This window comes from Scyliorhinus torazame, chromosome 29 (assembly GCF_047496885.1).
Source record: "Scyliorhinus torazame isolate Kashiwa2021f chromosome 29, sScyTor2.1, whole genome shotgun sequence".
NCBI classification, from domain to species: domain Eukaryota; kingdom Metazoa; phylum Chordata; class Chondrichthyes; order Carcharhiniformes; family Scyliorhinidae; genus Scyliorhinus; species Scyliorhinus torazame.
This window is the reverse complement of record NC_092735.1, coordinates 7,382,266-7,404,364: the sequence shown is the minus strand read 5'-3', so window position 1 is coordinate 7,404,364 and position 22,099 is coordinate 7,382,266. Positions and strand designations below refer to the sequence as shown.

The following is a 22,099-nucleotide window of genomic DNA, read 5'->3' as shown; positions in this document are numbered from 1 at the left end:
CTTTCCAAGGACAGGTGCAGACTCGATGGGCTGAATGGCCTCCTTCTGCACTGTAGATTCTATGAAATCTAGCTGTTCCCCTTAGTTGAAGGGTGAGTTATAAGGGGACACAAGTTCAAGGTCAGGAGGTTCAGGGGGGGGGATTTGAGGTAAAACGTTTTTCCCCAGAGGGTGGTGACGGTCTCGGCACGTCACAACATTCAAGACTATGGGCCAAGTGCTGGCCAATGGGATTAGGTGGGCAGGTCAGGTTTTTTCCATGCGTCGGTGCAGCCTCGATGGGCCTCGTCTGCACTGTATCATTCTGTGATTCTGAATCTCCATCCTACAGTCCAGGCATTCCAGTATCAAGGATGAAAACAGACTGTGCCAGTCTGTTGACAGCAAGCTTCTTTAAAACTTTGTAGTCTACATGGTATTTTGTCACAATTACAGCAGAGGAGTGGTCTATCTGGTCTAACCAGTCTGTCTCTCCACCTGAACTAATACAATGTGCCCTGCCCCATTCCCCCTCTCTTCATGCTCCTCTCCAACTCATCTGTCAAGATGGCTGCTGTTTCCAGCACCAAGTCTGGTGGATTTCTCCTGTTCACTAAATCACTCACATTAAATCTTATAATCACTGTTTTCATTACAATGGCGGAGGTTGAGGGGTGACCTGATAGAGGTCTACAAGATTATGAGGGGCATGGATAGAGTGGATGGGCAGGCACTCTTTCCCAGGGTGGAGGGGTCAGGCACCAGGGGACATAGGTTTAAAGTCCGTGGGGCAAAGTTTCGAGGAGATGTGCGAGGCAGGTTTTTTTACCCAGAGGGTGGTGAGTGTCTGGAACGCGTTGCCAGGGGAGGTTGTGGAAGCGGATACATTAACGGTGTTCAAAAGGCACCTCGACTAATACATGGATAGGACGGGTATAGAGGGATACAGCACAAGGAAGTGTTGGGTTTTGCCCAAGGGTGGTCTCATGACCGGTACAGATTTGGAGGGCCGAAGGGTCTGTTCCTGGGCTGTATTGTTCTTTGTTCACAACATTATTGAGAAAATAGTGATTTTAACAGTACTGCTCATTCATAAGCTTTCAAGGCAACGTCTCTGGATATCAGAAAGACGGAATGCATCCGAATGCCTGAGTGACACTTTTGTATACTTTGTTTTATTTTATACTTTAAAGTGCCCAATTCTTTTTTTCCAATTAAGGGGTAATTTAATAATCTTTATTAGTGTCACAAGTAGGCTTACATTAACACTGCAATGAAGTTACTGCGAAAATCCCCTAGTCGCCACAGTCCGGCGCCTGTTCGGGTACACAGAGGGAGAATTCAGAATGTCCAATTCACCCAACAAGCACGTCTTTCGGGACTTGTGGGAGGAAACCGGAGCCCCCGGAGGAAACCCACACAGACATGGGGAGAACGTGCAGACTCCGCACAGACAGTGACCCAAGCCGGGAATCGAACCTGGGACCCTGGCGCTGTGAAGCATCAGTGTTAACCACCGTGCTGCCCATGGCCAATCCACCTACCCTGCACATCTTTGGGTTATAGGGGTGAGACCCACGCAGACGTGGGGAGAATGCGCAAACTCCACACGGTGCACCACCCACACATTTTTGGATACATAAAGCAACATATTAGGGAACATGCTCCAATGACATTACACTGCGCTGATAACTAGTCAGTCAAGAAGAAAGTGCTCCAGTTACAGATCACTGGAATAGATTTCACCATCTCTTTCCCAGAATTAATAACTCCCTCTTGTTAAAATTCTGAACAGCTAAATTATACACCAATAGCTGCTAAAGACTGACCACTTGCACAGACCCTCCTCCATGCTGCCATTTAACAGCAGCTACCTCTCACGAGACCATCACAGGTGCAGCGAGGGTGGTGGACTTTGCGGCCAAAGGCTCTCGGAGCTACACAGATTAACATCTGAATGCCTTAGTGACACTTTTGTATACTTTGTTTTATTTTATACTTTCAAGCGCCCACTTCTTTTTTTCCCAATTAAGGGGCAATTTAATAATAATCTTGATTAGTGTCACAAGTAGGCTTACATTAACACTGCAATGAAGTTACTGTGAAAAGCCCCTAGTCGCCTGTTCGGGTACACAGAGGGAGAATTCAGAATGCCCAAACTACCTAACAAGCACGTCTTTCGGGACTTGCGGGAGGAAATCGGAGCACCCGGAGGAAACCCACACAGACACAGGTAGTTTCTGGTTTGCAAGGAGTTAGTTGATCTTAGCAAGGTGTGAACTGACCATAGTGCCATGAGTTAAGAGAATTATCTTCCATTCCTGGTTGCTATCCAGCAATTCCCCAGTAGAATGGACACACAATGACATCTGGAGAAAGGACCAGACCACACTTTGCTGATATGTAGCCCGCAGTAGATAGCATACCAACACTCAGTAGAATACCCATTTCGAAAATCTAGGGAGATGGCCACTATTCACGGAATCAGCTCAGTTAAGGGTTCAATCTTTTCCGAAGTAAAGAAAATGGGTAAGGAAAGTGAACACATGCTCCACTGACAAGATTATACAGAGAAGCTTACATAGAAAATAGAAGCAGGAGGAGGCCATTCGGCCCCTCGAGCCTGCTCTGCCATTCAGCATGATCATGGCTGATCATCAAGTTCAATACCCTGATCCGGCCTTCCCAATGCCCCCACCCCCCACATCCCTTTAGCCCCAAGAGCTAGTTACATCTTCAAAAAATTCTAAAAATTTGTCAAGCATGATTTTCCTTTCGTGAATCCACGCTGACTTTGTCTGATTACACCCCTGCTTTCCAAATGCTGTGCGAGGAAATCCTTGATAATGGACTCCAGCAACTTCCCTACTACCAACGTTAGGCTCACTGGTCTATAGTTCCCTGTTTTCTCTCTGTCTCCCTTTTTGAATTAGGGGGGTTACATTCGCTACCCCCCAATCTGTAAGAAACATTTCAGAGTCCAAAGAATTTTGGAAAATGACCACCAATGGATCTGCTATTTCTAGGGCCAGTTCCTTAAATACTCCGGGATGAAGATTACCAGGCCCTGGACATTTATCCGGCTTCAATCCCATTAATTTCCCCAAAACCATTTCATTACTAATACTAACTTCCTTCAGATCCTCACTAAAATGTGTTTCTCAGAACTTGATACATTATTCACGTCACAGCGCCGAGGACCCGGGTTCGATCCCAACCCCGGGTCACTGTCCGTGTGGAGTTTGCACGTTCTCCCCGTGTCTGCGAGGGTTTCGCCCCCACAATCCAAAGGTGTGCAGGGTGGGTGGATTGGCCACGATAAATTGCCCCTTAGTTGGAAAAAAAAAAGAATAGGGCAGTCGAAATTTATATTTAAAAATTTTTTAATTGGCATGCCTCTTCTTTGAATCTAATACTATCTTTAATTTCCCTTGTAACCATGGTTTGACCAGTTTCCTTTCTACTCTTGCAGAAAATAGGAATAAACAACTTTTGGAGTTCACCTATTCGTTCCTTGAATGCTGCCATTGTCTGTCCACTGTCCTTCCTTTCAGTAATGTTTCCAGTCCACCATAGCCAGCTCATGCCTCAGACCATCATAGTTACCTTTATTGATCAACAGACAAGGATCCAGTGTGTTCTGCTCAGAACAGCTCGTACTGATCAGGGCCACCACATTTCAGGACAATAGGCACACGACTGGCCAGATGTGTTGCATGCCAACATCACAACAGGACCAGCTGACAAAGCAAATGTCTCTCGCTCAACCTCACACCAGAAAACATGTTTCAAATGGTTCCACGTGATCAAGTCCTTCATTTGAAAAGTCGCTCACATTTCAATAAACTGTAGGAACTTCAATTGCTGAAATAATTTGGCAATCTACTGAAGTTGTTTTAAAAACCTTTTCATATATTCCTCCCTCCACAAATCGCTGATGGGGTGCTTCAGAGTGTTCTCGGCCCGGCACCTTTTTATGTTCTAACACCACTCGCAGGACAGGAACAGAGGCTGGAAAAACCCGGTTTGTTCTCACTGGAACGACGGAGGTTGAGGGGCACCCTAACAGAGGTCTACAAGATTACGAGGGGCATGGACAGAGTGGATAGTCAGAAGCTTTTTCCCAGGGGGGAAAAGTCAATTACTTGGGGAGATACGTTTAAGGTGCGAGGGGCAAAGTTTAGAGGAGATGTGCGAGGGAAGATTTTTACACAGAGGGTAGTGGGTGCCTGGGACTCGGTGCTCGGTGGTGGAAGCAGGGACGATAGTGACATTTAAGAAGCATCTTGACAAATACATGAATAGGATGGGAATAGAGGGGTACGGACCCAGGAAGTGCAGAAGATTTTAGTTTAGTCGGGCAGCATGGTCGGCACAGGCTTGGAGGGCCGAAGGGCCTGTTCCTGTGCTGTACTTCTCTTTGTTCTTTGACAGAAACTTCCAAGACACCTTATACTCGGTACAGGCCCCTGCACAATAGGACACCCCAACCTTCAATGCTTCATTGCCACTCAATATTGACAATCTACCTAACATGGGTGGACTCAGGTACAGAGTTCGAATATCCAACTGTTTTTCATCAATACTTTACTGATTCAAAAACCCACAAATTATCTCAAAGAACAAAACAGCACAGGAACAGGCCCTTCAGCCCTCCAAGACTGTACCGGTCATGATATCAACCTTCGCCAAAACCCTCAGCACTTCCTTGTGCCGTACCCCTCTTACCCATGTAAGGGGTTGACTAGGGGCTGTTTAGCACACTGGGCTAAATTGCTGGCTTTGAAAGCAGACCAAGGCAGGCCAGCAGCACGGTTCAATTCCCGTACCAGCCTCCCCAAACAGGCGCCGGAATGTGGCGACTAGGGGCTTTTCACAGTAACTTCATTGAAGCCTACTTGTGACAATAAGCGATTTTCATTTCATGTGTTTGTCAAGATGCCTTTTGAACGCTGTTAATGTATCTGCTTTCACAACCTCTCCAGGCAACATGTTCCAGGCACTCACCACCCTCTGCGTAAAAAAACTTGCCTCGCACATCTCCTTTGGCCCACCTATGCCCCCTGGTGACTGACCCCTCCACCCTGGGAAAGAGTGCCTGCCCATCCACTCTGTCCATGCCCCTCATAATCTTGCAGAGCTCGATCAGGTCACCCCTCAACCTCCGTCTTTCTAATGAAAACAGTCGGAGTCTATTCAGCCTCTCCGCATAGCTAACACCCTCCAGACCAGGCAACATCCTGGTAAACCTCCTCTGCACCCTCTCCAAAGCCTCCGCCTCCTTCTGCACTGTAAATTCTATGATAATCTATGATAATCCTTCTGGTAGTGTGCCGACCAGAATTGTGCGCAATATTCCAAGTGTGGCCCTCCCAAGGTTCGATACAGCTGCAGCCTGACTTGCCAGTTTTTATACTCGATGCCCCGTCCAATGAAGGCAAGCATTCCGTATGCTATCTCATTATCAATAATTGTTTTTCTACTTCAGATTTCTTTATTTTTAAAAAGTGATCCAAATTCGTAAAAACCTCAATAACCATAATACATGTGTACATGTCGAAAGTGCCGTCCAGTGCTCACTGCATGTGAGTAATATTTAAGGCCTAAGCAAAATTGTTTCCATCGATTTAATACAGACAATTCTGGCAACACTGAAGGCAACATCCTGGTGAACCTCCTCTGCACCTTCTCCAAAGCATCCACATCCTTCTGGTAATGTGGCGACCAGAACTGCACGCAGTATTCCAAATGTGGCCGAACCAAAGTCCTATACAACTGTAACATGACTTGAGATGGTAATTGCCTGGCACTTGGGTGGTGTGACATGCTGTTACATCAGCTAAATAGTAAATGGAAAAGATGAGGATTATAATAGATAAGCAAGTGACATTCACACCACACAAGTGCCAGGCAATTACCATCTCAAGTCATGTTACAGTTGTATAGGACTTTGGTTCGGCCACATTTGGAATACTGCGTGCAGTTCTGGTCGCCACATTACCAGAAGGATGTGGATGCTTTAGAGAGGGTGCAGAGGAGGTTCACCAGGATGTTGCCTGGTATGGAGGGTGCTAGCTATGAAGAAAGGTTGAGTAGATTAGGATTGTTTTTGTTGGAAAGACGGGGGTTATGGGGGACCTGATTGAGGTCGACAAAATTATGAGAGGTATGGACAGGGTGGATAGCAACAAGCTTTTTCCAAGAGTGGGGGTGTCAGTTACAAGGGGTCACGATTTCAAGGTGAGAGGGGGAAAGTTTAAGGGAGATGTGCGTGGAAAGTTTTTTACGACAGGGTGGTGGGTGCCTGGAAGGCTTTGCCAGCGGAGGTGGTAGAAGCGGGCACGATAGCATCATTTAAGATGCATCTCGACAGATATATGAACGGGCGGGGAACAGAGGGAAGTAGATCCTTGGAAAATAGGCGACAGGTTTAGATAAAGGATCTGGATCGGCGCAGGCTGGGAGGGCCGAAGGGCCTGTTCCTGTGCTGTAATTTTTTTTGTTCAAGTAAGAGAATCGAAACATCTCCCCATGACAACCAAAGCATTACCATCACTGAATCCCCCATCAACATCTTGGGAAGGTTGACTAGAAACCGAACTGGGACCAGCCATATAAAAACTGTGCCGACAAGAGGCCAGAGACTGAGAATTCAGCGAGTAACTCACCACCTGACTCCCAAAAGCCTGGAGTACGAAATGCAATCTTCTCCACTTCCCCGGGTGGGAATGTGGCCCCCAAAAAAGGTTTGACATCATCCAGGATAAAGCAGCCCTGCGTGGTTGGCACCCCATTCACCACCTTCAACATTCACTCACTCGGGTGGCACGGTGACGCAGCGGTTAGCACTGCTGCCTCACGGCGCTGAGGACCCGGGTTCGATCCCGGCCCCGGGTCGCTGTCCGTGTGGAGTTTGCACATTCTCCCCGTCTCTGCGTGCGTCTTACCCCCACATCCCAAAAGATGTGCAGGTGGCCACACTAAATTGCCCCTCAGTTGGGAGGAAAAAAATTGGATACCCTAAATTTAAAAAAAAACATTCGCTCCCTCTACCACCGACGCACAGTGACAGCCGTGTGTACTATCTACAAGATGCACTGCAGTAACTCACCAAGGTTCCTTAGGCAGCACCTTCCAAACCCACTACCTCGCCCACCTGGAAGGACAAAGGCAGCAGACACGTGGGACCCTCACCACCTGGAGATTCCCCTACAAGTCACACACTAGTCTGACTTGGAAATATATTGGCCGTTCCTTCACTGTCACTGGCTCAAAATCCTGGAACTCCCTCCCCAACAGCACAGTGGGTGTACCTATACGACAGGGACTGCCCCGGTGGCTCACTTGGCAATTAAGGATGGGTAATAAATGTTGAGCCTTGCCAGTAACACATCCCACGAAGGAACAAAGAAAAACCCTGACGACATTGTGTACTTTCACATTCAGAAAACACATGGCGGTTAAATCACAAGAGCTATTATTTTTATAGCATCTTTAGCATAGCAAAATGGTGCAGGGTGCTTCGGAGGAGCTTTATCGGACAAATTTGACATGGATCCCGCTGCGGAAATACTAGGACAGAGGATCAAAGCTTGGTCAACGAGGAAGATTTTAGTGAGGAACAAAAAACTTGAAAAAAGAGAGGTGGAGAAGTTGTTTTTTTTGGGGGGGGGGGGGGGGGGGGTCAGACAAAGCACAACCACCAATGATGGACCGAAGGAAATGACAGATGTGCGGGGGGCGGGGGGTCAGAATTGGAGGTGCAGCGATTTGAGAGCTGTTATCTGCTGCAGTGGAGCAAGAATTGGCCCAATGCTCAAAGGCTGCAAGTTGTTGATGGGTTTGGAGCTCCTTGGGGTCCTGTTGCAAATTGTCCCCCAATTGGATCGGGCTCACCGACATTTGCTACATCCATGAATGACTTCAATGGCAGTCGGCAGTCAATACAAAGCTGTGTGGAAGTGCGAGGACCACAGAAGAAGCTTAATTACTCCAAACAAACCCCTGTGGTCAGAGTACCCAATTCAGTTTTCCAATTAAGGGGCAATTTAGCATGGCCAATCCACCTACCCGGCACATCTTTTTGGGCAAAACCACACAGACAGTGACCCAGAGCCGGGATCGAACCTGGGACCTCGGCGCCGTGAGGCAGTAGTGCTAACCACTGCACCATTGTGCTGCCCTTTCTCTTCATAACTTAAATGTTCCATCCCAGGTCACATTCTGGTGAATCGCCTCTGCACCCCCTCCAGTGCAATCACATCCTTCCTATAGTGTGGCGACCAGAATTGCTCACAGTACTCCGGCTGACTCCCCTGCTTTTGTAATCTATGTCTCGATTGATAAAGGCAAGTGTCCCATATGCCTCCTTCACCACCCTATTAATCTGTCCATCTGCCTTCAGAGCCCCAGCAATCTCCCCCCTCGCCTCCTACAGTAGCCTGGGACACAATTCATCTGGACCAGGAGATTTGTCTACTTTTAAGCCAGCCAATACCTCCAATACCTTGTCACTCCTTATGGCAATTTGCTCAAGAACCCCAGTCTCTCTTCCAGAGTTCCATATCTACATCCTCTTGGGTGAAGACAGATGTTCTTTAATAAATTTAGACTACCCAATTATTTATTTTTTTCCAATTAAGGGGCAATTTAGCGTGGCCAATCCACCTACCCTGCACATCTTTGGGTTGTGGGGGCGAAACCCACGCAGACACTGGGAGAATGTGCAAACTTCACACAGACAGTGACCCAGAGCCGGGATCGAACCTGGGTCCTCAGCACCGGGGTAAAGACAGATGTGGTATTCGTCCAAGACCCTACCAATGTCCTCTGGCTCCACCCAGATTGTCCCGAATTTTCCTTGGATATCCTCTTTCCATTGATATACTTAATAGAATATCTTGAGATTTTCTCTACTTTTACCAGCCAGAACTTGCTCATATCCTAACTGATTTCTTAAGCCCCATCCTGCACCTTCTGTCATCCACTAATGCCTCCGTTGATTTGTTCCCCTTGTACTTGCTAAAAACCTCTTCTTTCTCATTGAATCCTGAATATCTCTGGTCATCCATGGTTCTCTAGGCTTGCAACTCCATCCTATGACCCTAGAGGGAACATGTTGGACCTGTACTTTCCCCATTTCCTTTTTGAACGACCCTGCTCTTCTATATATTCCCCCACAAGTAACTCTTCCCAGTCAAGTCTTCCAGTGATGGAGGCGGCCGCACAATGGAGGGCTCCCGTTCGGGAATGGCATTTTCGGGGCTTTAAGCCAGGGTCCACGGAGGCGACAAAAGCGGCAAGAAACAGTGAAGGCACAGTGAAGAAAAATGTCGAGGGTACGCAAAAAATTGTCCGGAAAGAAAACAGCTGAAGGCCCGTCGTGGAGTGGAAAGGTCACCGTGGGGTCACCAAGGAAAATGGAGGCTGGAGCACCAGGGGAGGCCGCATTGCTAACGGCTGAAGAAATAACTAAGGTGATGGCTGCAGAATTCGAAAGACAGTTTACAAAATACATGGAGACAATGAGGAAGGAGATGAGAGAGATTTTGAGTGCGCTGGTGGAGGAGGCGATTTCCCCGGTGACGAAGGCGGTGGCGAGGGCAGTGGCTGAGGTGCGAGAGCAAGGGGAGGCGCTGAAGGAAGTGAAGGAGACGTTATTGCAGCACGGTGATCAACTTGCCTCGATGGGGAAAGAGATGTGGAAGGTGATGGATACTAACAAGGATCTGCGAGGAAAAATGGAAGACCTGGAAAACAGATCCAGGCGACAGAATTTGAGGATTGTGGGGCTGCCCGAAGGAGTTGAAGGACCGAAGCCGATTGAGTATTTTGCCGCGATGCTGCCAAAACTATTGGGGGAGGATCCCTCCCGATATGAACTGGATCGGGCTCATCGGTCGTGGAGGCCTGTACCAATGGCGAGTGAGCCGCCAAGGGCAGTGACTCTGTGCTTCCGTAGGTACAGTGTGAAGGAGAAGGTCCTGAGCTGGGCCAAGCAGAAGCGGGTGGTGCAGCGGGCTGGAGCTGGTATACGTGTATACCAGGACTTTACGGTGGAGCTGGCAAGGAGGTGGGCTGCCTTCAACTGGGTGAAGAGGGCACTGTACATTGGCAAGGTGCAGTGCGGCATTGCATATCCAGCGAAGCTGAGGGTGACTTACAAGCTCAGCGACTTTTATTTTGGAACGTCGGAAGCAGCGGACGAGTTTGCAAAGGCAGAAGGTCTGTGGCAGAACTGAGAAATGGCCATGTGCCGATGTAACCTCATGACTATATTTTCTTCTCTTTTTTTTGTTTCACTGCGTGTGGGTGTATGGGCTAAAGGAGCCAATGTTGTATACATTTGGACAAGGGACTTTTAAATGGGACTTTCTTTCGAAATGAGGGCTCTTTGGGGTGTAGGTGGATATGCGGGGTTTGTGTGCTAAAAGGGGATCTTTGGGCTTTCCTAGGGCCGGGCAAGTGGGAAAGGGACCCGGGCGGGGGCCTCCACGCTGGCCGGTTTAAGCCGGCCAGTGAACGGGAGTGAGGTGGGGGAGGGGCTGCGACCATCGGAGCCTGGCAGAACAGGGTCCGAGTGGTCTAGCCGGGGTGGAAAGTTTGGGAGGGGGGGGGAGGAACCGAGGTCGGGGGGAGAAGTTTTACAAGAGGCAGTGGAGGGGAGGAGTTGGAGACTGGGGGTTGTACAACTCTTGGGTACTCTTTCAGAGGTTGGATGGGATCATTGGTATTGTTAAGGGGATTGATTTTGTATTTGTTACCGTTTACTGTTTGTGGTTGGGGTGTAAATTTTGAAGGAAAATGTGAAATTGGAGAATAAAAACATTTTTTTAAAATGTAACTCTTCCCAGTCTACCTTGTTTTACTAAAATCTGCTCTTCCCCAATCCAAAACTTTCTTTTCAACTTGTCTATTTCTTTGTCCATAAGATGCTTAAATTGTACCATGTTGTGGTCGCTATCACCAAAATGCTCCCCCACTACCTCAACCACCTGTCCGGCTTCATTCCCCATAATTAGGTCCAGCACTGCACGTCTGTACATTTCAGAGAAGCAGAGACTTGGGGTGATTGGGTCAAAGTATATAAAATGAAACTAGATTGTATTCAAGTGGACACATTATTTCAAATCCGCAAGGACCAAGGGTCATACGTTTAAGTTTGAAGGGCAGAATTCGATTGGACTTTTGCCAGAGAAGATTCCGAGCAAAAACTGATTTGGCTATATTTCCCACCCACCCCCTCCCAAGGGAACTAGACCAGTTACTGAAATGGAGGCAATCTTAAGTCAGCGTGATCTCTCCTGACATCGATTCAATTGCCTAAAGTAGTAAGTGGTGAATTTTTTTTAATGCATGCATGCATTCTACCATGAGGTAGCAACTTCTACATTCTCAGGATAGAACAGTTTCTGCAGAGGCCCCTGTTTGATTTGTTCTCGATTCCCTTATACTTACGGCCCCCAATTCCGGTCATATCCACAAAAGGAAACATCTTATCCACATCAAATGTTTCCATTATTGTGAAGGTCAGCCTTTGATTGTCTCTGGAGAAATGCCTGCTGAATCTTCCCAGAAATACACACACAGAGAATGCCCGTGTTACACCACACAGAATGCCTGTGTTCCAACATACAGAGAATGCCCGTTACACCACACAGAGAATGCCTGTGTTCCAACACACAGAGAATGCCCGTGTTACACCACACAGAATGCCTGTGTTCCAACACAGAGAATGCCTGTGTTCCAACACACACCGAATGCCTGTGTTACACCACACAGAGAATGCCTGTGTTCCAACATAGAGAATGCCCGTTACACCACACAGAGAATGCCTGTGTTCCAACACAGAGAATGCCCGTGTTACACCACACAGAGAATGCCTGTGTTCCAACACACACCGAATGCCTGTGTTACACCACACAGAGAATGCCTGTGTTCCAACACAGAGAATGCCTGTGTTCCAACACACACCGAATGCCTGTGTTACACCACACAGAGAATGCCTGTGTTCCAACACAGAGAATGCCTGTGTTCCAACACACACCGAATGCCTGTGTTACACCACACAGAGAATGCCTGTGTTACAACACACAGAGAATGTCTGTTATGGGGAGAACCAGTCGCTGCTTTCCTGTCTGTCAAACTTCACACTCGTGTATGCAGTCGATGAATGATAAACCCTCCCATCTCACAGCCAAGGCTGGTTGGTGCTGGCTGGAACACACCTGCACCACTACCTTCTCCTCCGACCCTCCCCTCCCCCCACCTACTCATCTGACCCTCCCCTCCTCCCATCTTCCCATCTTCTCCACTGACCCTCCCCACCCCCACATTCTTTGACCCAAACCTCCACACACATTCACCTGACTCTCCCCTCCCCCACCTTCTCCTCTGACTCTCCCCTCCCCCCACCTTCTCCTCTGACCCTCCCCTACCTTCTCCTCCGACCCTCCCCCCACCTTCACCTCTGACCCTCCCCTCCCCCCACCTTCACCTCTGACCCTCCCCTCCCCCCACCTTCTCCTCCGACCCTCCCCTACCTACTCATCTGACCCTCCCCTCCTCCCATCTTCTCCACTGACCCTCCCCACCCCCACATTCTTTGACCCGACCCTCCACACATTCACCTGACTCTCCCTTCCCCCCACCATCTCCTCTGACTCTCCCCTCCCCCCACCATCTCCTCTGACTCTCCCCTCCCCCCACCATCTCCTCTGACCCTCCCCTCCCCCTCTGACCCTCCACCCACCTTCACCTCTGGCCCTCCCCATCCCCATCTTCTCCTCTGACCCTCCCCCCACCTTCTCAGCTGACGCTCCCCCCACCTCCTGACCCTCCCCCCTCCCACCACCTCCTCTGACCCTCCCCCCGCCTTCTCCTCTGACCCTCCCCTCCCCCACCTCTGACCCTCCCCTCCCCCACCTCTGACCCTCCCCTCCCCCGACCTTCTCCTCCGACCCTCCCCCACCTTCACCTCTGACCCTCCCCTCCCCCCACCTTCACCTCTGACCCTCCCCTCCCCCACCTTCACCTCTGACCCTCCCCTCCCCCCACCTTCTCCTCCGACCCTCCCCTCCCCCACCTTCTCCTCCGACCCTCCCCTCCCCCACCTACTCATCTGACCCTCCCCTCCTCCCATCTTCTCCACTGACCCTCCCCACCCCCACATTCTTTGACCCGACCCTCCACACATTCACCTGACTCTCCCCTCCCCCCACCATCTCCTCTGACCCTCCCCTCCCCCTCTGACCCTCCACCCACCTTCACCTCTGACCCTCCCCACACCCCATCTTCTCCTCTGACCCTCCCCCCACCTTCTCAGCTGACGCTCCCCCCACCTTCTCAGCTGACGCTCCCCCACCTCCTGACCCTCCCCCTCCACCTTATCCTCTGACCGTCCCCTCCCCACCTTCTCCTCCCCTCCCACCACCTCCTCTGACCCTCCCCCGCCTTCTCCTCTGACCCTTCCCTCCCCCACTGCCCCTGCCCCCATCTTCTCCTCTGACCCCCCCCCACCATCTCCTGTGACCTTCTCCTCTCCCACTGACCCTCCCCCAACTTCTCCTCTAACCCCCCCTCCCCTCTGACCTTCTCCTCCCCCCACACCTCCTCCTCTCCCACCCCATCTTCTCCTCTAACCCCCACCTCCTCTTCTGACCCTCCCCTCCCCCACCTTCTCCACTGACCCTCCCCTCCCTCCTCTGACTCTCCCACCTTCCCAGCTGACGCTCCCCCCACCTCCTGATCCTCCCCCCTCCACCTTATCCTCTGACCGTCCCCTCCCCACCTTCTCCTCCCATCACCTCCTCCTCCCCCCCCCCACCTTCTCCTCTGACACTCCTCCCCCCCCCCCACCTTCTCCACTGACACTCCCCTCCCCCCCCCTCTTGTCGGCTAACCCTCCCCCACCACCTTATCCTCTGACCCTCCCCTCCCCCACCCACCTCCTATGACATTTCCCACCTTCTCCCCTGACCCTCCCCCACCTTATCCTCTGACCGTCCCCTCCCCCACCTTCTCCTCTGACCCTCCCCTCCCCCACCTCCTGACATTTCCCCCACCTTCTCCTCCGACCCTCCCCTCCCCCACCTTCTCCTCTGACCCTCCCCTCCCCCACCTTCTCCTCTGACCCTCCCCTCCCCCACCTTCTCCTCCGACCCTCCCCTCCCCCACCTTCTCCTCCGACCCTCACCTCCCCCACCTTCTCCTCCGACCCTCCCCCACCTTCTCCTCCGACCCTCCCCTCCCCCCATCTTCTCCTCCGACCCTCCCCTCCCCCCACCTTCTCCTCCGACCCTCCCCTCCCCCCACCTTCTCCTCCGACCCTCCCCTCCCCCACCTTCTCCTCCGACCCTCCCCTCCCCCCACCTTCTCCTCCGACCCTCCCCTCCCCCCACCTTCTCCTCCGACCCTCCCCTCCCCCACCTTCTCCTCCGACCCTCCCCTCCCCCACCTTCTCCTCCGACCCTCCCCTCCCCCACCTTCTCCTCCGACCCTCCCCTGCCCCCACCTTCTCCTCCGACCATCCCCACCTTCTCCTCCGACCCTCCCCCAAATTTCTCCTCCGACCCTCCCCCCCCCCCCACCTTCTCCTCCGACCCGCCCCTCCCCCACCTTCTCCTCCGACCCTCCCCCCACCTTCTCCTCCAACCCTCCCCCACCTTCTCCTCCGATCCTCCCCTACCTTCTCCTCCGACCCTCCCCTCCCCCACCTTCTCCTCCGACCCTCCCCTCCCCCACCTTCTCCTCCGACCCTCCCCTCCCCCACCTTCTCCTCCGACCCTCCCCTCCCCCACCTTCTCCTCCGACCCTCCCCTCCCCCACCTTCTCCTCCGACCCTCCCCTCCCCCACCTTCTCCTCCGACCCTCCCCTCCCCCCACCTTCTCCTCCGACCCTCCCCTCCCCCACCGACCCTCCCCTCCCCCACCTTCTCCTCCGACCCTCCCCTCCCCCTCCTCCGACCCTCTCCTGCCCCCACCTTCTCCTCCGACCCTCCCCCCAATTTCTCCTCCGACCCTCCCCCCCCCCACCTTCTCCTCCGACCCTCCCCCCCCACATTCTCCGACCCTCCCCATCCCCCACCTTCTCCTCCGACCCTCCCCCACCTTATCCTCCGACCCTCCCCCACCTTCTCCTCCTCCCCTCCCCTCACCTTCGACCCTCCCCTCACCTTCGACCCTCCCCCACCTTCTCCTCCTCCCCTCCCCCCACCTTCTCCTCCCCGCCTCCCCCCACCTTCTCCTTCCCTCCCCCACCTCCTCCTCCCCTCCCCCACCTCCTCCTCCCTTCCCCCCCACCTTCTCCTCCGACCCTCCCCTCACCTTCTCCTCCGACCCTCCCCTCCCCACCTTCTCCTCCGACCCACCCCTCCCCCACCTTCTCCTCCGACCCTCCCCTCCCCCCACCTTATCATCCGACCCTCCACTCACCTTCTCCTCTTCCCCTCCCCCCACCACCTTCTCCTCCGACCCTCCCCTCCCCCCCACCTTCTCCTCTACCCGCCATTCCACCTTCTCCTCCGACCCTCCCCCTTCTCCTCAGACCCTCCCCTGCCCCCCACCTTCTCCTCAGACCCTCCCCTGCCCCCCACCTTCTCCTCCGACCCTCCCCTCCCCCCCCACCTTCTCCTCCGACCCTCCCCTCCCCCCACCTTCTCCTCCGACCCTCCCCTCCCCCCACCTTCTCCTCCGACCCTCCCCCCCCACCTTCTCCTCCGACCCTCCCCTCCCCCCCACCTTCTCCTCCGACCCTCCCCTCCCCCCCACCTTCTCCTCCGACCCTCCCCCCCACCTTCTCCTCCGACCCTCCCCTGCCCCTCCACCTTCTCCTCCGACCCTCCCCTGCCCCTCCACCTTCTCCTCCGACCCTCCCCTCCCCCCCACCTTCTCCTCCGACCCTCCCCTCTCCCCCCCCACCTTCTCCTACCCTCCCCCCACCTTCTCCTCCGACCCGACCCTCCCCTCCACCTTCTCCTCCGACCCTCCCCTCGCCCCCACCTTCTCCTCCGACCATCCCCTCCCCCCCCACCTTCTCCTCCGACCCTCCCCTCCCCCCCACCTTCTCCTCCGACCCTCCCCTCTCCCCCCACCTTCTCCTCCGACCCACCCCTCCCCCACCTTCTCCTCCGACCCTCCCCTCCCCCCCACCTTCTCCGACCCTCCCCTCCCACCTTCTCCTCCGACCCTACCCTCCCCCCCGACCCTACCCTCCCCCACCTTCTCCTCCGACCCTCCCCCCACCTTCTCCTCCGACCCTCCCCCCACCTTCTCTTCCAACCCTCCCCTCCCCCACCTTCTCCTCCGACCCTCCCCTCCCACCTTCTCCGACCCTCCCCTCCCCCCACCTTCTCCGCCCCTCCCTCCCCCACCTTCTCCTCCGACCCTCCCCCACCTTCTCCTCCGACTCTCTCCTCCCCTCCACCTTCTCCGACCCTCCCCTCCCCCCCTTCTCCGACCGTCCCCTCCCCTCCCCCTTCTCCGACCCTCCCCCCCACCTTCTCCTCCGACCCTCCCCCCCCCACCTTCTCCTCCGACCCTCCCCCACCTTCTCCTCCGACTCTCTCCTCCCCTCCACCTTCTCCGACCCTCCCCTCCCCCCCTTCTCCGACCGTCCCCTCCCCTCCCCCCCACCTTCTCCTCCGACCCTCCCCCCCCCACCTTCTCCTCCGACCCTCCCCCCCCCACCTTCTCCTCCGACCCTCCCCCCCACCTTCTCCTCCCCTCCCCCCCCCAACCTTCTCCTGCCCTCCCCTCCACCTTCTCCTCCCCTCCCCCCCACCTTCTCCTCCCCTCCCCCCCCACCTTCTCCTCCGACCCTACCCTCCCCCCACCTTCTCCTCCGACCCTACCCTCCCCCCACCTTCTCCTCCGACCCTCCCCTCCCCCCACCTTCTCCTCCCCTCCCCCCCACCTTCTCCCCCCCCCCCCACCTTCTCCTCCTCCCCCCCACCACCTTCTCCTCCCCCCCCCACCTTCTCCTCCCCTCCCCCCCACCTTCTCCTCCCCTCCCCCCTCCTTCTCCTCCGCTCCCCCACCTTCTCCTCCCCTCCCCCCCCACCTTCTCCTCCGACCCGACCCTCCCCTCCACCTTCTCCTCCGACCCTCCCCTCCCCCCACCTTCTCCTCCGACCCACCCCTCCCCCACCTTCTCCTCCGACCCTCCCCTCCCCCCCACCTTCTCCGACCCTCCCCTCCCACCTTCTCCTCCGACCCTCCCCTCCCCCCCGACCCTACCCTCCCCCACCTTCTCCTCCGACCCTCCCCCCACCTTCTCCTCCTCCCCTCCCCCACCCTCTCTTCCGACCCTCCCCTCCCCCCACCTTCTCCTCCGACCCTCCCCTCCCACCTTCTCCGACCCTCCCCTCCCCTCCGACCCTCCCCCACCTTCTCCTCCGACCCTCTCCTCCCCTCCACCTTCTCCGACCCTCCCCCCCCTTCTCCGACCGTCCCCTCCCCTCCCCCTTCTCCGACCGTCCCCTCCCACCTTCTCCTCCGACCCTCCCCCCCACCTTCTCCTCCGACCCTCCCCCCCACCGTCTCCTCCGACCCTCCCCCCCCACCTTCACCTCCGACCCTCCCCTCCCCCCCACCTTCTCCTCCCCTCCCCCCCACCTTCTCCTCCCCTCCCCCCCACCTTCTCCTCCCCTCCCCCCCACCTTCTCCTCCCCTCCCCCCCACCTTCTCCTCCCCTCCCCCCCACCTTCTCCTCCCCTCCCCCCCACCTTCTCCTCCCCTCCCCCCCACCTTCTCCTCCCCTCCCCCCCCCCAACCTTCTCCTCCCCTCCCCCCCCAACCTTCTCCTCCCCTCCCCCCCCCAACCTTCTCCTCCCCTCCCCCCCCCCAACCTTCTCCTCCCCCCCACCTTCTCCTCCCCCCCACCTTCTCCTCCCCTCCCCCCCACCTTCTCCTCCGACCCTACCCTCCCCCCACCTTCTCCTCCGACCCTACCCTCCCCCCACCTTCTCCTCCGACCCTACCCTCCCCCCACCTTCTCCTCCGACCCTACCCTCCCCCCACCTTCTCCTCCGACCCTACCCTCCCCCCCCCACCTTCTCCTCCGACCCTACCCTCCCCCCCACCTTCTCCTCCCCTCCCCCCCACCTTCTCCTCCGACCCTACCCTCCCCCCACCTTCTCCTCCGACCCTACCCTCCCCTCCCCCCCCACCTTCTCCTCCGACCCTACCCTCCCCCCCCACCTTCTCCTCCCCTCCCCCCCCACCTTCTCCTCCGACCCTACCCTCCCCCCACCTTCTCCTCCGACCCTACCCTCCCCTCCCCCACCTTCTCCTCCTCCCCCCCACCTTCTCCTCCTCCCCCCCACCTTCTCCTCCCCTCCCCCCCACCTTCTCCTCCCCTCCCCCCCCACCTTCTCCTCCCCTCCCCTTCTCCTCCCCTCCCCCCCACCACCTCCTCCTCCGACCCTCCCCTCCCCCCACCCCACCTTCTCCTCCGACCCGACCCTCCCCTCCACCTTCTCCTCCGACCCTCCCCTCCCCCCACCTTCTCCTCCGACCCACCCCTCCCCCACCTTCTCCTCCGACCCTCCCCTCCCCCCCACCTTCTCCGACCCTCCCCTCCCACCTTCTCCTCCGACCCTCCCCTCCCCCCCGACCCTACCCTCCCCCACCTTCTCCTCCGACCCTCCCCCCACCTTCTCCTCCTCCCCTCCCCCACCCTCTCTTCCGACCCTCCCCTCCCCCCACCTTCTCCTCCGACCCTCCCCTCCCACCTTCTCCGACCCTCCCCTCCCCTCCGACCCTCCCCCACCTTCTCCTCCGACCCTCTCCTCCCCTCCACCTTCTCCGACCCTCCCCCCCCTTCTCCGACCGTCCCCTCCCCTCCCCCTTCTCCGACCGTCCCCTCCCACCTTCTCCTCCGACCCTCCCCCCCACCTTCTCCTCCGACCCTCCCCCCCACCGTCTCCTCCGACCCTCCCCCCCCACCTTCACCTCCGACCCTCCCCTCCCCCCCACCTTCTCCTCCCCTCCCCCCCACCTTCTCCTCCCCTCCCCCCCACCTTCTCCTCCCCTCCCCCCCACCTTCTCCTCCCCTCCCCCCCACCTTCTCCTCCCCTCCCCCCCACCTTCTCCTCCCCTCCCCCCCACCTTCTCCTCCCCTCCCCCCCCCAACCTTCTCCTCCCCTCCCCCCCCAACCTTCTCCTCCCCTCCCCCCCCCCAACCTTCTCCTCCCCTCCCCCCCCCCAACCTTCTCCTCCCCCCCACCTTCTCCTCCCCCCCACCTTCTCCTCCCCTCCCCCCCACCTTCTCCTCCGACCCTACCCTCCCCCCACCTTCTCCTCCGACCCTACCCTCCCCCCACCTTCTCCTCCGACCCTACCCTCCCCCCACCTTCTCCTCCGACCCTACCCTCCCCCCACCTTCTCCTCCGACCCTACCCTCCCCCCCACCTTCTCCTCCGACCCTACCCTCCCCCCCACCTTCTCCTCCCCTCCCCCCCACCTTCTCCTCCGACCCTACCCTCCCCCCACCTTCTCCTCCGACCCTACCCTCCCCTCCCCCCCCACCTTCTCCTCCGACCCTACCCTCCCCCCCCACCTTCTCCTCCCCTCCCCCCCCACCTTCTCCTCCGACCCTACCCTCCCCCCACCTTCTCCTCCGACCCTACCCTCCCCTCCCCCCACCTTCTCCTCCTCCCCCCCACCTTCTCCTCCTCCCCCCCACCTTCTCCTCCCCTCCCCCCCACCTTCTCCTCCCCTCCCCCCCCACCTTCTCCTCCCCTCCCCCCCCACCTTCTCCTCCCCTCCCCTTCTCCTCCCCTCCCCCCCACCACCTCCTCCTCCGACCCTCCCCTCCCCCCACCCCACCTTCTCCTCCGACCCTCCCCTCCCCCCACCCCACCTTCTCCTCCGACCCTCCCCTCCCCCCACCCCACCTTCTCCTCCGACCCTCCCCTCCCCTCCCCCCACCTTCTCCTCCGACCCTCCCCTCCCCCCACCCCACCTTCTCCTCCGACCCTCCCCTCCCCCCACCCCACCTTCTCCTCCGACCCTCCCCTCCCCCCACCCCACCTTCTCCTCCGACCCTCCCCTCCCCCCACCCCACCTTCTCCTCCGACCCTCCCCTCCCCCCACCCCACCTTCTCCTCCGACCCTCCCCTCCCCCCACCTCCTTTTCTGACCCTTCCACCTCCATTAACCCCATTCCACCCCCTCTTCACCTTTCCAGCCAGTCTCTGAAGAAACGCAGGTCGGGCTTGTGCAGCACGGCCGGGTTCCCTTTGCAAAGCTGCACAAAGGCGCCAAGATCGCGGAGTTTCTGCGACTCCATGTTGTTGCTGGCGCTGACCGAGCTGCTCAGCACGCATGCGCGATCCCCTCCCCGCAAGCATGCGATCCCCTCCCCGCAAGCATGCGATCCCCTCCCCGCACGCATGCGCGATCCCCTCCTCCCCGCCCCGCACGCATGCGCGATCCCCTCCTCCCCGCCCCGCACGCATGCGCAATGCTCTCTCCCCCGCCGCTGTACGCGTGCGCATCGCGCAGGCAGCCAGCGGTGCCTCCTGGAACGTTCTGGAAGTTGTCGCCCCGCCCGCTGCCTGCCTCCCAATGCCGAGGCCATCGCGTGCGGAACCACCACCAGTGGGGGGTGCTCCTCCTTCCTTCCCCGGGTGCGAGAGCAGGAGGACTTTCCTCCTCGCCGGCCAGGATGATTTTTAATAACCGGCCGGGATGATTTTTAATAACAGGCATCGCCGGGGACGCCCCAATGAGGTCACGGCAGCTTTGCAGCCAATATCGTTCGAGGATGGCGTAACTTCCGCCCAATCAGCGGGCGGGAGGCGCTTGGTGGCGTCATCGAAGTGTGACGAGGTGGCGGAAGGCCCCCCCCCTTCCCCAGCCGCTTGGCCGCTTGCCGCTGCTTCGGCCTCAATGTGGTTGCGCCCTGGGTGCAGCTGCTGCTGGCTGAGCGGCAGGGGGAGGACTGTCGGTCAATCATGTCGGCTCAAACTTTAATAATCACTAACTCAGCCCTGCAGAATCTCAGGATTCAAGGTGAGAGAACCCAGATTGAGGAGGAGGACATATAATAATAATCTGTATTAGTGTCACAATTAGGCTTACATTAACACTGCAATGAAGTTACTGGGAAAAGCCCCCCAGTCTCCACACTCCGACGCCTGTTCGGGTCCACAGAGGGAGAATTCAGAATGTCCAATTCACCTAACAGCATGTCTTTTGGGACTTGTGGGAGGAAACCGGAGCACCCGGAGGAAACCCACGCAGACACATGGAGAACATGCAGACTCCGCACAGACAGTGACCCAAGCTAGGAATCAAACCCTGGTGCTGTGAGGCAGCAGTGCTAACCACTGTGCCACCGTGACGATAATGTGTTTTAATTCATTGTCGATCCCTAATTACCCTTGAATAGAGTGGTTTGCTCAGCCATTTCACAGGGGCAGTTAAGAGTCAACCACATTGCTGTCAGGAATCGCATGCAGTCCAGACTAGGGAAGCACGGCAGATTTCCCTCCCTAAAGAGCATTGGGATAGTGGAACTGTTGGGAGCACCTGTTCTAAAATGGCAGCTTTGTGATGGGAGAGGCCAAATGCTCAAGCACAAAAGTTGCTGCAGCTTCAATGTTCTGCGCAATCAAGACGTCTTGAGTGAAATAGCAGCAGGTTTCACACAACCTGTCACCACCTGCTGAACGACCACCGTTATCATCCAGTCCTTGTGTGAAAGGTTTTTAGAATAAATTCTTGGGAGGTGGTTGTAACTGACATGGGCAGCACTTATTGCTTGTTCCCAGTTGCATTCAAGGATGTGCAAACATTATGAGCTGCTGAACTCTGCAATGTGGGTGGTCCCACAACACTGAGGGAGGGAGATCCAGGATTTTCATAGATAGATCTGTGGCATAAAAACGGAAAAGTGTTGGCAAAACTGAGCAGGTCTGGCAGAATTGGTAGAAAGAGAAACCGTTAATGTTTCAAGTGTAATATGATTCTTCTGTGGAACTAGATTGGCAGTGCTGTGTTTCTGGCACTATCCTGTGTCCTTTTGGAGCAAGCCCGTAACCTCCACTTGTATTAGATTTGGATAAGAGATCATTTGTCAGTCCCCTCACTGCTGAATTTTGTTGCTGAACCAAAA

At 56.3% G+C, this 22,099-nt stretch overlaps 2 protein-coding genes across 4 annotated transcripts in view; one reads left to right on the top strand and one right to left on the bottom strand.

The window, feature by feature from the left end:
• The window catches only part of st13 (ST13 Hsp70 interacting protein), a 54,194-nt gene extending 33,856 nt beyond the window's left edge, over window positions 1-20,338 (bottom strand). Inside the window, exon 1 of the mRNA XM_072492016.1 lies at window positions 20,160-20,338. Within this exon, the coding sequence (XP_072348117.1) occupies window positions 20,160-20,269 (110 nt within the window). The 5' untranslated portion in view covers window positions 20,270-20,338. The remainder of the gene's footprint in view (window positions 1-20,159) is intronic.
• Window positions 20,339-20,537: 199 nt separating this feature from the next.
• xpnpep3 (X-prolyl aminopeptidase 3, mitochondrial) overlaps window positions 20,538-22,099 on the top strand; it is a 74,207-nt gene continuing 72,645 nt past the window's right edge. For 2 of the 3 annotated variants that reach the window (XM_072492014.1, XM_072492012.1), the window contains exon 1: window positions 20,542-20,994. In XM_072492014.1, coding sequence (XP_072348115.1) covers window positions 20,937-20,994 — 58 coding nt within the window. In that variant the 5' untranslated portion in view covers window positions 20,542-20,936. Of the gene's footprint in view, window positions 20,995-22,099 lie in introns of all 3 variants that reach the window. The other variant, XM_072492015.1, reaches the window with a different exon arrangement.